The sequence below is a fragment of the Vanessa atalanta genome, chromosome 29 (assembly GCF_905147765.1).
Source record: "Vanessa atalanta chromosome 29, ilVanAtal1.2, whole genome shotgun sequence".
NCBI classification, from domain to species: Eukaryota; Metazoa; Arthropoda; class Insecta; order Lepidoptera; family Nymphalidae; genus Vanessa; species Vanessa atalanta.
The window spans coordinates 4,140,589-4,155,078 of record NC_061899.1 but is presented as its reverse complement, the minus strand read 5'-3'; the positions used below and the strand labels follow the sequence as shown (position 1 = coordinate 4,155,078).

Sequence of the window (14,490 nt, the reverse complement as noted above, 5' to 3'; positions counted from 1 at the left end):
ATCTGTGTCAACACTAGTATCAGGTCAAAACATCTTTTTTCCATTTATTTATTTTTAAAGTTATATATAAATCCTATAATTATTAATTCAATTATATAATCTATACTAATATTATAAATGCGAAAGTAACTCTGTCTGTCTGTTGCTCTTTCACGACCAAAGCACTTTGACGTAATTTGGTTAAGCAGGCTTGAATCGCAAGGAAGAAAATAGGCTACTTTTTACGCCTAACACCGGACAACGCCTAAAACGCGAGCGAATCCGCATGCGACAATTAGTTACATATAAATCATATACATCATTACATATGTCATATAAATGCAAAAGTCCAACAATCAACAAGAAAAATAAAACATTTATATCACTAAGCGTCAGTGCCGGTCTCTTTTCTGAAGTAAGGGCCTGTGAATGTGCTACTGCTGGAATAAAGCCTCCTCTCCTTTTGAGGATTAGGTTTTGATTCCATTATGCTGCTACAATGCAGGTTGGTGGATACATGTAGCAGAATATAATTGAAATTACACGCAAATTTCCTCACGATGTATTTCTAGCACGAGATTAAGTGAATTAAGCACATAAAAGTCAGTGATGCTGACTGCGTTTGAGATACACGCGTTCTAACGACTGGACAGCCTCATCTCTGCCCTTTTCTAACTCCTTTAAATATATTTTTCCTATCGCAATGCAATTTTATTCTTAATTATGATATTTTTTTACTATATTGTATAGGTAAGTTTCTGTAGTAATAATTTCTCACTGTTGCGTCACAATTTATTAAAAACAATATTATGTATATTCACAGTATCATTGATTACTTTGATAGAATCAGTGATAATCATTGTATGTGCACGAGATGTAAGGATCAGGAGGACGTCAATAAGTCCTTCTTGGGGCAAGGTATCCATTTCTATAATAAAATTCCGCAGATAATTTTAACTTTGCCGTTTCATACATTCAAAGCATTTGTACGAATTACATTAATAAAAAAAGCATTACAAGATTATATAGATGATAAAAAAAGCGTGGAGCTAATACTTGTTGACTTCCAGGCAGGATATATTACATATATAATATATAATTGTATATTAAACTAACATAACTTTTATTTTAAATGTTGATAAAGTAACTACTGAGATACTTGCCGGTTCTTCTCGGTGGTAGCTTCACTTAATATAGTTTGTTAAATTACGATTCAAAAGCCTACTTGAATAAAATATATTTTGATTTTTATTAATAATTAATATTAAAAATTCAATTTCCAAGTTTGGGCAACTGAATAATGGCGATCCGACTTTGGCTTCGTACAAACGAAATTTAAACAATGCTATTACATGAGGACTACTTAACCGATAAAGATAAAACTTATACCCTGGATGCAACGCGTTTCGAAGAAGATTTTCATATTATACTTTTGTATAAGAAGCCACGCTTCGCATTCTCCTTCGATTTTTTAGACCATCGACATGACAATCGCTAATTTTGGATATTGATGATGATATAATTAATATATTTAAATAAATACTCACAGCAATAATATTTCTTATCCGACTGCTTCCCCCAACACAGAGCCGACCACTGTTTTTTAACACCAGAACAAGCGAACTGAGTTTTACCACAACCAGCACAGCCTTGCAAATTGGCTAGAATCGTATCCTCCCTAATCAGAATCTTCCCTACCCCATTATTGGGGGTTATTATCACTACTTTCTCCTTGTCTTCCTTTAAAAGCATTGGAGTCGTCGAGGTTGTTTTTTCTAAATTTTGATGTTCCATTTTTGATTTTATTTCATTTTATTATTTAATTGACACGGGATGCACGTCCGCGCTGTACGGCGTTTGGTGGCAGACTGAATCGGTAAACGATTCTTGGCCTACAGGTCATCTGATATGTTGGTTTAGTTTTTATACGATATTGTGGGTTATCTTTCATGTTGGCATGTACGATGTTCTTCATTTAAATTGCTGCGAGAAGTAATTACATATATCAATATTAGATTGGAAATATTAATGACGATCGATGTATTGACCAGTTTATTTATTTATTTAAATCACCGACAAAATACACATGTATACGTAAAAAGGGTTTATACAAGACATGTAAGCATGAACAATACACAACTGATGTGTATTATGAAACAACATATAATATATATATATTTTTTAAATTATATCAAAAAAAATATCCAAACGTAAATAAACTCATAAAATGAATTTTTCCCATAAACGGATGGTATATTTTCTTTAAATTAAAAAAACAATCGATTCGTTGATGGAGTTCCCATGAAAAAAATACAAGAATACAAGAGTAAGCCCACAAATAGGTCAGCCTTTAAAAACTTAAAAACGTGTTCAAAACACATCTATAACAAATACTCAATTGATTTCTTCGCATTATTATGAATTTCAGCCAAGATATAAAATCTGCTCCTGGATACTTGTAATAAAGTTATAAATTTAAATTTATTTAATATTGTTATATAACTCAGGACCAGAATAATCTTTATTGGTCGTGAAAAAAGGACAAATATATAGTATAAGAAGCGTTACTTCTTAAAACACTTTTGTACCAAAATTTAAATACTCGTAAGAACACTGACCAGTTAAGACCAAACCAGACCAGAATAGGGAAGTTTAAAAACCCGAGTTTGCGAGTCACATAAGTAGAACGTCCGAAAGCTGTTGAAGCAAACAAGTCCTAGAGTCAAGACCGCTGGTCAAATTTGATGGCATGAAGAAGGTAGATCCGTCCGGAAACGGAATGCTTGAAAAAACCAGGATCTTTCGAGCAATTTGCGACACATCTTTATACAACAGAAGATTATGAGTGGCCCACGACGTGTAAAAAAATATGTTGGATTTGATATCAACATTTTCTTTAAATAATAATAATTATTAATATGAAAGCCGAAACTGCGGGTAGCCGTACGAAATTTATAAAACTTTACCTATAGCACACAAAACGTTACCCAAAATTTTACTCCCTCGAGGGGTGAATTAAATAAAAGTAGTTTCCTTCCCGGAAACTCGAACTATTTCCATACCGAATTTCATCCGAATCTGTTCAGCGGTTTAACTGTGAAGAGGTATAAGACAGTCACTTTCGCGTGAATAATATTATTATAGATACTTTATAATAAGATTTATATCATTATAGATTTACTTGGTGGTAGGGCTTTGTGCAAGCCCGTCTGGGTAGGTACCACCCACTCATCAGATATTCTACCGCCAAACAGCAGTACTTAGTATTTTTGTGTTCCGGTTTGAGCCAATTTAACAACTGGCGCATTGGTGATGTAAGGAATGGTTAGTAGTTCCTGTTCTGCCAACGCCGAACTGGGTACGGGCCTCGAGGAATTCCTCCTTGCCCGGGCTGCTCCTCCCCGGTAGCCTTAGCTACCGCGTCGTTGTGTTCTGACCCAGTGGTATGTCCAGTCTTTGTTTTTGGTTATTCAATTGAGTTGGTTGTCATATCCGGTGGTTGTCATAGCCAGTGGTTGCGTCGTAAGGAATGGTTAATATTTCTTACAGTGCCATTGCCTATGGGCGGTAGCGACCACTTACCATCAGGTGACCTATTTGCTCGTCCGCCTACCGATATCATAAAAAAATATATATATTAGAGATAGTTATGTTACAGAACTTTAAATATATGACCTTTGCATTTATTTAATCAAGAAAAAAAAAACATTTTTGCTATATTCAATAAGAAAGTTTGTTAAAAATGTTTACAAATAACGTCAACAGTGAGATAACATTGTTGTTTTCTTTTAAATGATTTATATTTTAAATTCTTTGCATGTTTAATTTTACGTTTGTAATTTCATTGGTCGTTATGTTTTAATCAATTTTAATAATATCATTATTTATAATAAGTTAGTTGTTTTATTCGACTTTAATTATTGATATATTTTTATAGCTCGTTGATTTGCCCTGGTGGGGTGATCTGGACGGACATTTTGAACCAGAATTTTATTTTTAAATCAATCTGATACTTAAATGATGTAATAAAAGAAATAAGTAATAAGTATATTAGATTTTAATGTCATTGCTGGTGACATTGAAAATTAATGAAGCGAACTTATTTTTTTATTTAAGTAGCAATATTTGACCCACACATATACTTAACCTAAAAACTTGTTACAAAATACACCACTTAATCGTTCACAACAGAAGCTACATTTAATGAAACGATAGACCTCGTGTTTATTCGTATATATTTTTAGGTGATAGCACTTTGTGCTAGTCTGTCTGGGTAAGTACTCGAAAAATTTTACCGCCAAACAGTAATATAGTTTCTTAGTATTCCGGCTCAAGTTAATGAGCCAATGTATCTAGACCAAGGAACATAACATACGTGCCTAAATTTAGTGACGTATTTACGATGTAAGGAACGGTTAATACTTAGTGATAATATCTATAGGCGGTGACAATCAGATGGTCCATTTGCGAGGCTACGTATTTCAATAAAAAAAACAAAGTCATAAATGAAACGCAGTCGAATACAATGTTATTTTTATATCGTTATCACCGAACGTAAGGATGGCGTGTTAATAGTAAATGATAATAACAAAACGGAGGGCTGATAAGGTTGAATACCCAAATATTATTACTTCCGTTCTTTTATTGTTTGTCAAACTGTCAATAATAACAGATATATTAAAAGCGTTATAGTCTCGTAGTCATAAAAGTCGGTTATAGTCTCATTTTAAAGAGCACCAGACAAGATGTGCAGAAAAATAAAGAGGTTTCTTGATTGCAATTTACTAAATTGTTATGATTTAATAAAAAAATAATTTTAGAGAGCGGAAAAAGTTACTATAAAAACCATTACGTTATACGCCAAATATAGGTGAATATTATAACGAAGTTAATTCAAAATTAAATCTATCATAGGTTTTAAAATTTCTAAAAAATGTATTGAATAATAGCGAAGTTTCGCGGGCGACCCACTGTTATTATAATAATCGACCATTCACTGAAAAATTTAAAATAAATGTCGACGGACACTGTATAGTGTAAACAGATCTGTAATAACATAATTAGTATTATATTTATATTTCATATGAATTTATATTATCTGTGTATTTATGTATCTGTCATCTCGAGTTACACACATTGCGGGAAGCGCGGGAAAATACGATTTATAAAAATTGGCGCGCGGTGAAGACGGTGTGTGTGCACAGCGAGCTGATATTAAAATATAATATCTATTTAATGTAACTTGTAAATCGACCTTACATGTGAACATTACCTACTGATTAACCAAGTTTCAGTTATATACCAACAAAATATACGAAAAATCTGTATTTTTTTTGGTCAAGAATCTTTTCGTGTATGGGGATAACGTACAAGAAATATTTAGAAATAATTTTAATTATATAAATAAAATAAAATAATAAAAGTAAATAAACTTGAAATCTTTGTTAAATATTCACGGTTTCGTATTTAAACGGGATGTAATCGATCGTCCCAGACTAGAGTTTTAAATATTAAATAGTTGTTAGAACGCATGCATCTTAAATGATAACAGCCGTTGCAAGCCCAGGCAAGTACCACTGAATTGTGTTTATAATTCCTCTCGTGCTTGGAGGTAAAGGAAAACATCGTGAGGAAAACTGCATGTGTCTAATTTCAATAATATACTGAAATACCTTATGTGTATTCAACCCGCATAATCACAGACATTGTGAGTGTTTTAGACATAGACAATTTTACTACTTTTAGGGTTCCGTACCTCAAAAGGAAAAAGCGGAACTCTAATAGGATAATATTTCTAGAGAAAACGTCGAAGAAAACCGGACCAAACTTGTATCTGGAATCGACTCTTCATTAAACAAAGTCTCGAACTGGGGCTGGGGTTCTGATCTGCTTGATCATTTGGCTTTGTGTAGATCTCTACAGTTGGATTACTCTGCATCTTCTACCGAATTTTCCACGGGGAATAAAGGGAATCAAAATAACTAAATTAATAGTGTTTTTACCTTTGACCTAGAACTAAAATTTTACAAGTAATACCGTCTTATATTACAAGTATAGGAAAAATCTGAAAACTATTCACTTGTTAAATCATCAACCAAATCAAACAAGTTATTTACGCCAGGATCGTATGAAAGGGCTTAATTGGCACAAGCTTAAGCAGATTTTTAATTACTTTTATGATGTAAAGTCTCCGATTTATGACGAAGAATTAAAAAAACCTCTTTGTTCTTTTATTTTTACCTATTATGATATATTCCTAACAGAGGTAAAGCCTCAGCAGTGAGGTATTTACAATCTGTTGCTTACACATTAAAAATATCCTGCTCATTTTGTTTCGCCGGATCTTCTCGGTTTTATAAATCTTTCCAAACCGGTAATTGATTTGCAACCAATAATCTAGTGTTATTCGTGTTTATTGACTAAATATATTGTTAAAAAAACACCCAAGCCGAAAAGGGCTTCCCCAAAAAAAAAACTCTTTATTCAATTTATTATTTTACAGTATTGAGTTGAATTTGTTAAATATAACGTTACTATGGAGAAAGAGTCAACATAAAACTCAGCAGTTATTCGGTTTAAAAAACCGAAGATCTACGGTACCCACGTCCGCTCACGCCTGACGTATACAACCACGCTTGGTACTCACGTTATTCAGCATACAAGGATCCAGATCCAGCAGAACCGATGCGTCTAATAATAGGAGCTTCGAAAAATGTCAGGAACCATATCCTACATAGTGGCATCGTGCCCACCGTGGAGGAGTTCGTCCGACGTAAGTGTATGCAGGCACCTCTACGGTGTTGCTCCCATACACGCAAGACCACTTATCTTGACACACCTCAGTCTCGAGAGTTCCTGCTCCTCCTACCTTATGCCTATGAGGCCTTATCCTGTTAGGAACAGTCCGGGTAAGTAATCATCTATAGTTTATTCCAATCGAAGAAGGAATGTATATAATTCATCCGTTGTTTGGTAAAGTAAATAAATCCTGCATGTCTGCTGAAAATCTACCATATTCCATGTGTATCCATCTAACTTGTATTGGTCACAGTCGAGCACGGCATATGACACAAAGAAACACTCATTGGAATGCCCGGGTTTGAACCTGCAATGTTCTATTAAAATTAACTCTGATGCATTCTACGAACTTTGTCTCGTATTTTCTAGTTTAAAGCAGAAAAATACCTAAGTGACATAATCTCCTTGTGTCTAGACCGAAACTCGAAGGAAGTGACAATTTATTCATTTGTATAGTGATACGCGTTATTTAGGGCTGCAGAGTAAATGCAACAATGTATGAAACGAAACATTTCCCGTGGCTTCGTCTGAGTGAGATAATCACGAAAACATACGCCATGTTTGATTGCAGCAAAAGTTTCAATGGTTTTATTATAAATAGAGGTCGCTCACTGGTGGAAATTCACAGTTATTATAGAACTAGCTGAGCCCTCGACTTCGTGCGCGTTTGATTTTAGCAATTTTTTGCAAAAAAAAGTTATTGTTGTAGCCTAAGTTACTCCTTATTACATCAGCTATCTGCCAGTGAAAGTCCTGTCAAAATCTGTCCAGCCGTTCCCGAGATTAGACGGAACAAATAGACAGATACATTGTAAAAAAAAATGTTATTTTTTTATGGTACATAAATGTATACCTACATGTGCATACCTACATAGGTATGCATTTTGTAAAAAGCGGTTATTTTAATATTACAAACAGAGACTCCAATTTTATTATATGTACAGAAGATAAGGCTCAACTGATCGATGCCTTGTCATTAGTACAATAAAAATATTCAAATGTCAAAAAAAAGGTCATTGATTTTTAACTTTGATGTGTTTCATACTCCTCGCACATCTCCATACAGGTAATTTTCTTAAAAAGTGTTAAAAAGTTTCTTCTTCGCGTATTAAAACAATGATGACGATGTTTCGCCCGTGGTTTACCCGCGTGGTTGTTGATAGGTTTTAGGTTTAAAAAAGTAGCCTATGTCCTTCCTTGAGTTCAAGCTTGCTTTATACCAAATATCATAACTTCTTTAACGACGACTTAAAAAAAAGAAACACTATTCCAAAACAAATTAATATGCACTAAAAAGTTACAAAATAATTGCGTATTCTTCTACAGCTTATTAATCAACTTACTTTTTCTACTCAACAATATATTGGTACGATCTATGAGTTTACCACGCAAGAAGATAGGTAAGTACATTTAGCATTAGCATTAGCAGCCCGTAAATGTCCCACTGCTGGGATAAAGGCCTCCTCTCCCTTTGAGGAGAAGGTTTGGAGGATATTCCACCACGCTGCTCCAATGCGGGTTGGCGGAATACACATGTGGCAGAATTTCGTTGAAATTAGACACATGCAGGTTTCTTCACGATGTTTTCCTTCACAGCCGAGCACGAGATGAATTATAAACACAAATTAAGCACATGAAATTTCAGTGGTGCCTGCCTGGGTTTGAACCCGAAATTATCGGTTAAGATGCACGCGTTCTAACCACTGTAAGTACATACGCACTTTAAATCTAACTCAACACATACCTATGAATAACAAACAATGACCAAAATATTTTTACAGTTCTCCTAAGTAAAATTAAATGAAAAATATTAGACTACTTCAAAGTCGATTTACGATAATATAATATAGTTACGGTTATTGTTTGTTATTTTTTTTATGATATCAGTAGGCGGAAGAGCAAATGGGCCACCTGATGTGAAGTGGTCACCACGGCCCATAGACAATGGCGCTGTAAGAAATAGCAACCATTCCTTACATCCCCAATGCGCCACCAACCTTGGGAACTAAGATGTTACGTCCCATGTGCCTTTAGTTACACTGGCTCATTCACACTTCAAACCGGAACACAACAATACTGAGTACTGCTGTTTGGCGGTAGAATATCTGATGAGTGGGTGGTACCTACCCAGACGGGCTTGCACAAAGCCCTACCACAGAGTAAAAATTGTTAGTTTTGGAGTCGTCGTCGAATTAAGAACCTCCTCCTAAATTCGGTTCAACAATTGGGCTTAGTTTAATAAAAGCTTAACAGACAGACATAATTACTTTCGCGTATTAGTAATATATATATTTGTATGTGTATCTTTCACAACTGTCACAACCCTACCAAGTTAATAAGTATGTATATATGTCAAATCGGACAGTGACCGCTGTTACTTGCTTAACCTTACCTAATAATAAATTTGACCCTTTCGTATTTTCAACTTAAATCGGCGTCGCTGTGTTTAAAGTCTAATCAAATTAATATTGTCTAAACATTTTATTAAACATATAATATTAAATTAACTTGAGAACCAAGAAATGGGTTTTTAAGTCTTATAGTCTGTAATTGTTATCATTAAAAACTTTTTGGAAATAAGAGTAGAAAATATATATTATTTTTTTTATAAATAGCGGTTATAAAAGTTGATTTTCTCGGATTTTCTTTGCAACATAATGCATGTATTATATATATAAACATTCCTCTTGTATCACTCTTTTCATTTATGAAGCCAGCAAACGTTGTGGGGTTTAAAAGATCTAAGCCTAGACGGCGGGAAGCAACTTCGTTTTATTCTATGTAGATATCAATGTGATAGTACAGATTTAGAACACACGAAGAATAGCCTAAACAACAGAGGTTCTATTTCCCAATTCCCAATAAATATTAGAATGGAATCAACTATTAATAATGTTGTATAAAACTATTTATTAATAATTATAAGAAATATTATCAAGAAATAACATAACACGACTGAAATTCCAGCAATCTTAAATAGTAATTCTTTATAAATAAAGGAAAAACTAAATATTATAAATAAAATTACCAACTAATTCTTAGTACAGTAATAACTTGCACATTTTTTTCATAAGCCACTAAAGGCTCACAGAATGTATCTAATTGATCTATACCAATATTGTATTTAAACAGTTTGCTTATACATTTTTTTCGACAATTTATGTACATTTCCACGAAATAAAAAGGTTTTTAAGTAAAAAATTCGGTACACGGAAAATACTTAGATTAAATATATAGGTAATCATGACGTTCGTGACAATGAAAAACCAACTGATATTACAAAACACGCTAGAGAGCTTGCTGTGTGAATACTCTTTTTTAAATTGGAATTAAAATATTTTCTTCACTTTGGAATTAAAATTTTATCAAACCATGTTTCACAGAGGGTTGAAATTCGGCAGAACATTATTTATTTTAAGTGCTTAATATACTTTACACTCTGTGCTTAGCTATTTTCGTTTCATGTTTTTGAACGATTTTTTACGAAACCGATTGCGCGACGAACGCGACTTGGCGTCAAAATGTATCTATTTATCCTAGTAGTATCCTAACCCCCCCCCCCCTCCTACTACGTTCTGAGCCAAGGTGGGATCTCATAGGAGACGCCCTCAGGACGAACGTCACTCTCGAGCCCGACAGGGCTCAAACTTCAAGGCTGAGTATAGTACTCACCCAAACGTCCAAAAAAAAGAATTATACTTAGTTTTTGCAATTTACGCGAGCTCAGTCACACGTCTACTTAAAGAAACCATACGGGCTTCAATTTTTATTAGTAACCGCTAGGTATCTTATTCCTTATAATCTATTCTGTACTTGCATATTTTGAAATCGTAAATTAGGAAACAACGATGTTTAATAATTTTACAATTTATTATTACAAATTACGCTTATCTCCAGGTCTCGAGGCCAGTTTAAAGTTATCATTCACGAAGTCTCTAATTTGTGACAAGATCTTCTATTTTTTATCAACTAATAAAATATTATCTCTTGTTATATTGCGGCATAAATATTTAATGAATAGTCAAATGTTATAGGACCCTGAAGCGTGATTCTACAATAGAATTCGATTGAATTTCAATTGTTTCGTTTTTTTCTCACTATACAATGCTTTGCCTAGTTCGAAGCCTTCTTAAATATGTTTCCCAATTACTCAATACATTTACAAAGAATAATAAATATACAGTGTGCATTCACAAGCAAGAGGTGCTCGCATCTCCAAAGGTATATCCCACAGAACACCAAATAAAACGCGACTTGAATTTGCGCCTTGTATGGTCTTAGGCGATGGGCCGTTAAATACTGTCTGGCCGTGCTGAGCACACCGAGCTTTTTTGATGCCAATTTGGCTTTACCTTCCAATTGACCGCGGAACTGAACGAGGCTCGAAACATCAACGCCAAGTATTCCGATACTAGCTGTGGCTATCGGAATGTTCTCAAAACGAGGAGATACGTCAAATTGTGATTTTTAGCGTTTAACGCGCAAACTTACGTCTTTTTGGAGTTGATGTGGACTTGGTTTAGCCGGCCTCAGTCCGAGATAGTTGTTAGTTTATAATATACGTGTTGATATATTAATAAATATGTGCATTACCTAGGCCTGAGATGGTTAATCCCGTCCTATATGGTATTCATTATGGATTCTTTAGAAAAATTGCGATTCGAATCACGAGTTTGCTATCGGAACTTTGGAAGCAAATTTAAATTGGATATAATTAGTTAAATGAAATTGCATTGTATTATAAATTGAAAGACCAAAAGAGTAAAGGTAACATACAGTTATATATCTTACGGTTACGGACCGAGATGGCCCAGGGAAGCACCACTGAATTTTCATGTGCTTAATCAGATTCGATCTCGTGCTCGACCGTGAAGGAGACATGCATGTGTCCAATTTCAACGATCTACTGATACATATTGTTAGAGACTAGCCCTAGCCTCCAATACGGTGCCTACGTCATAGGATATCATAATTAATTATATCATTAATAATATCACATTATTATTATTATTACATATTATAAATATATACAATTATTATTGTAATTAATTGATCAATAATTTGTACAACTTTAGTTGATATTATTTTACATGGAATAACATTTAATACTGGCATGTAAAACTATTTCTTATTTTAAAAGTGATTGAGCTGTCATAAGGAAAACAATTGGATGATTGTGTTCATTGTAAAAATATAGAGAGAGATTGAAACATCATTGTACAACTTGATTTTATTTTGCCATCCCGAACTACTGAAATTACAGTATGTATCCACCAACCCATATTGAGATATTTAAAGGCTGTTACTTACTGTTTTACTAATAGTTTCTATGGGCGGTAGTGACCATTGACTATATAGATGTTCCATTTACTATGGAATAATCTTATTATATAATTTACAGTAGCACCTCTGTTATCCGAACGTCAGCGCGTCGCAGTCGTTTCATAAGATCGGAATTTTTTTATTTGATGAGTTACTTTCGCATTTATAATATTAATAGAGATTATAAACATAAAATATTTATTACTATAAATGGAAACGATAGGTACGGAGTAGTCTTCAAGACGTTTAACAAAAAGCACCCCAATCACTTTTCCTAGGCTACAATATCTCATGTATACGATTTGTAACGGATCGTCGTAACAAAAAAACACTGTTAATGTACAACAACCATTCGTTAAATATAATAACCGAGCATTAAACAACATCATATCGATTCAATAATAAATTTTGTTTAATTTTATTCACACAACATTTGTAGTATTTATGAATAACGACCTCAATATCATTCTTGAGTGGAGCAAATCTTTAGGTCTTAATGATAACCATAGAAAATCCCAAGCCACAATTATTGGTAGCCGGAAACAATTATCAAAAGTCAACTGGTCCTCCATGAGTACATATTTTTTTTATTTTTAGGGAAATCTGGTGAAGACTTTTATTCTATGAAGAGATTGATTTTAAGGGTATCCGAACATAGTCATCTTTTTATACAAAAAATATTTACAATTCTGGCTATTTTGCTCTGGAACAACCTTCCTCTAAATATTCGGGAGGCCAAATCTATAAATATTTTTAACAAAAATCGTAAAAGATCACTTTTTGATTGTCTTTACACCAATAATTTCTTTCATTATTATTTTTTGTACTTTTATTTCTTTTTTTTTTATTTGGATCGTGACGATATAACGCATCCGCAGCCCTTTCCGTGCAGTGCTACGCTCGTGGCTCGAAGGAAGCTCTCTTTAGGGGGCGACGGTGATCTCGCCCTCTGGCACTCCTTACGGCAGCACAAGCCCATCCCGGCTGCCGTCCTCCTCAGGGCCGTCTGAAATAGAAAACGTGAGGCCCCCACCTCACGCGTCCACGGCCCCAGAGTCACGTCCTATCTTTTAAGCCCCGGGCTATGAGTTATCCTAACCTACACCGTTGGTTGCCTGGAAGAGATATATGTAGCGATAAGGCCGCCAAAATTGTACGCGACTTTTATTTGGGCTCGATCTATGTTGTATTTATTTATTTTCTCTGTGTGGTGTAAAATATTTAAGGCAAAGTTAGTGTAATGTTAGTTTATAAGGCTGTTATTCCAAGGTCGCAGATTCAATCGGTTAATTTCATGACCATTACATCACATGACATGATAAAATATGACAAATCATTTTTTTGGATTCTGTCGAGTATTATATCTAGAAACTTCCAAGCTATAAAGATATATATGAGACGTTAAGGGTCTGTATTTTTTATAACATAGGCGGACGGGCTATTGGGCCACCTGATGGTTAGTTGTCACCACCGCCCATAGATAATAGCGCTGTAAAAAATTATGACTATTCCTTACATCGCCAATGCTCCACAAACCTTGGGAACTAAGATGTTATGTCCCTCATGCCTGTGATTAGAACGCGTGCATCTTAACCGATGATTTCGGGTTCAAACCCAGGCAGGCACCGCTGAATATTCATGTGCTTAATTCGTGTTTATAATTCATCTCGTGCTCGGCGGTAAAGGAAACATAGTGAGGAAACCTGCATGTGTATAATTTCAACGAAACGTGGTGGAATATGCTCCAAACCTTCTCCTAAAAAAGAGAGGAGGCCTTAGCCGAGCAGTGGGACATTTACGGGCAGTTAATGTATTTAATGTATGTAAAATATTAAGATGTGTCCTTCACTCTGCATCAATATTTGAGCGTGCATGTGTATATGTCGCAGCGAACTGGTTAAATTAGTCATTCAGTAAATCGCCTAGCCACTTTAGTATACGGTGCCGTTCATCTATGACTTTAAACAATTCATCTGCCGTTATTTTCTTTTATAAATTATTTGAAAAAACTATATTAACACGCATGGTCTTGTCAACCTTACCTCTAGAGACCGAAAGCGCGAAGGGTTTGAAGACGCTGTGTCTGAGTATTACTCGAAGGTGCTGCACGTCCCGTACACCACAGATTTTTGAAATTGTCAATAAAAAACTACATTTTCAGGAATATCGCCATTCCATAGACGAAAAACGAATTTACTGATTTAATTAATTAAATCCACTGGTTTAACGGAGCCGTTTACCAAGTGGCTAGTCTATTCATTGAATGGCGAATTTAACCATTTCGCTGCGACACGCGTACATTATAAGTACTCGAAATTCAAATATAACATTTCCACTCCGACCTGAACTTTGTTGCCATAAAAAAAAAAAAAAAAACTAAACTCGACAATA

General features: G+C 34.5%; 1 protein-coding gene across 1 annotated transcript in view; it reads right to left on the bottom strand.

Moving 5' to 3' along the window:
- Positions 1 to 1,862, bottom strand: part of LOC125074928 (scavenger receptor class B member 1-like) — a 39,278-nt gene extending 37,416 nt beyond the window's left edge. The window contains exon 1 of the mRNA XM_047686410.1: positions 1,527 to 1,862. Within this exon, the coding sequence (XP_047542366.1) occupies positions 1,527 to 1,773 (247 nt within the window). The 5' untranslated portion in view covers positions 1,774 to 1,862. The remainder of the gene's footprint in view (positions 1 to 1,526) is intronic.
- Positions 1,863 to 14,490: the final 12,628 nt, after the last annotated feature.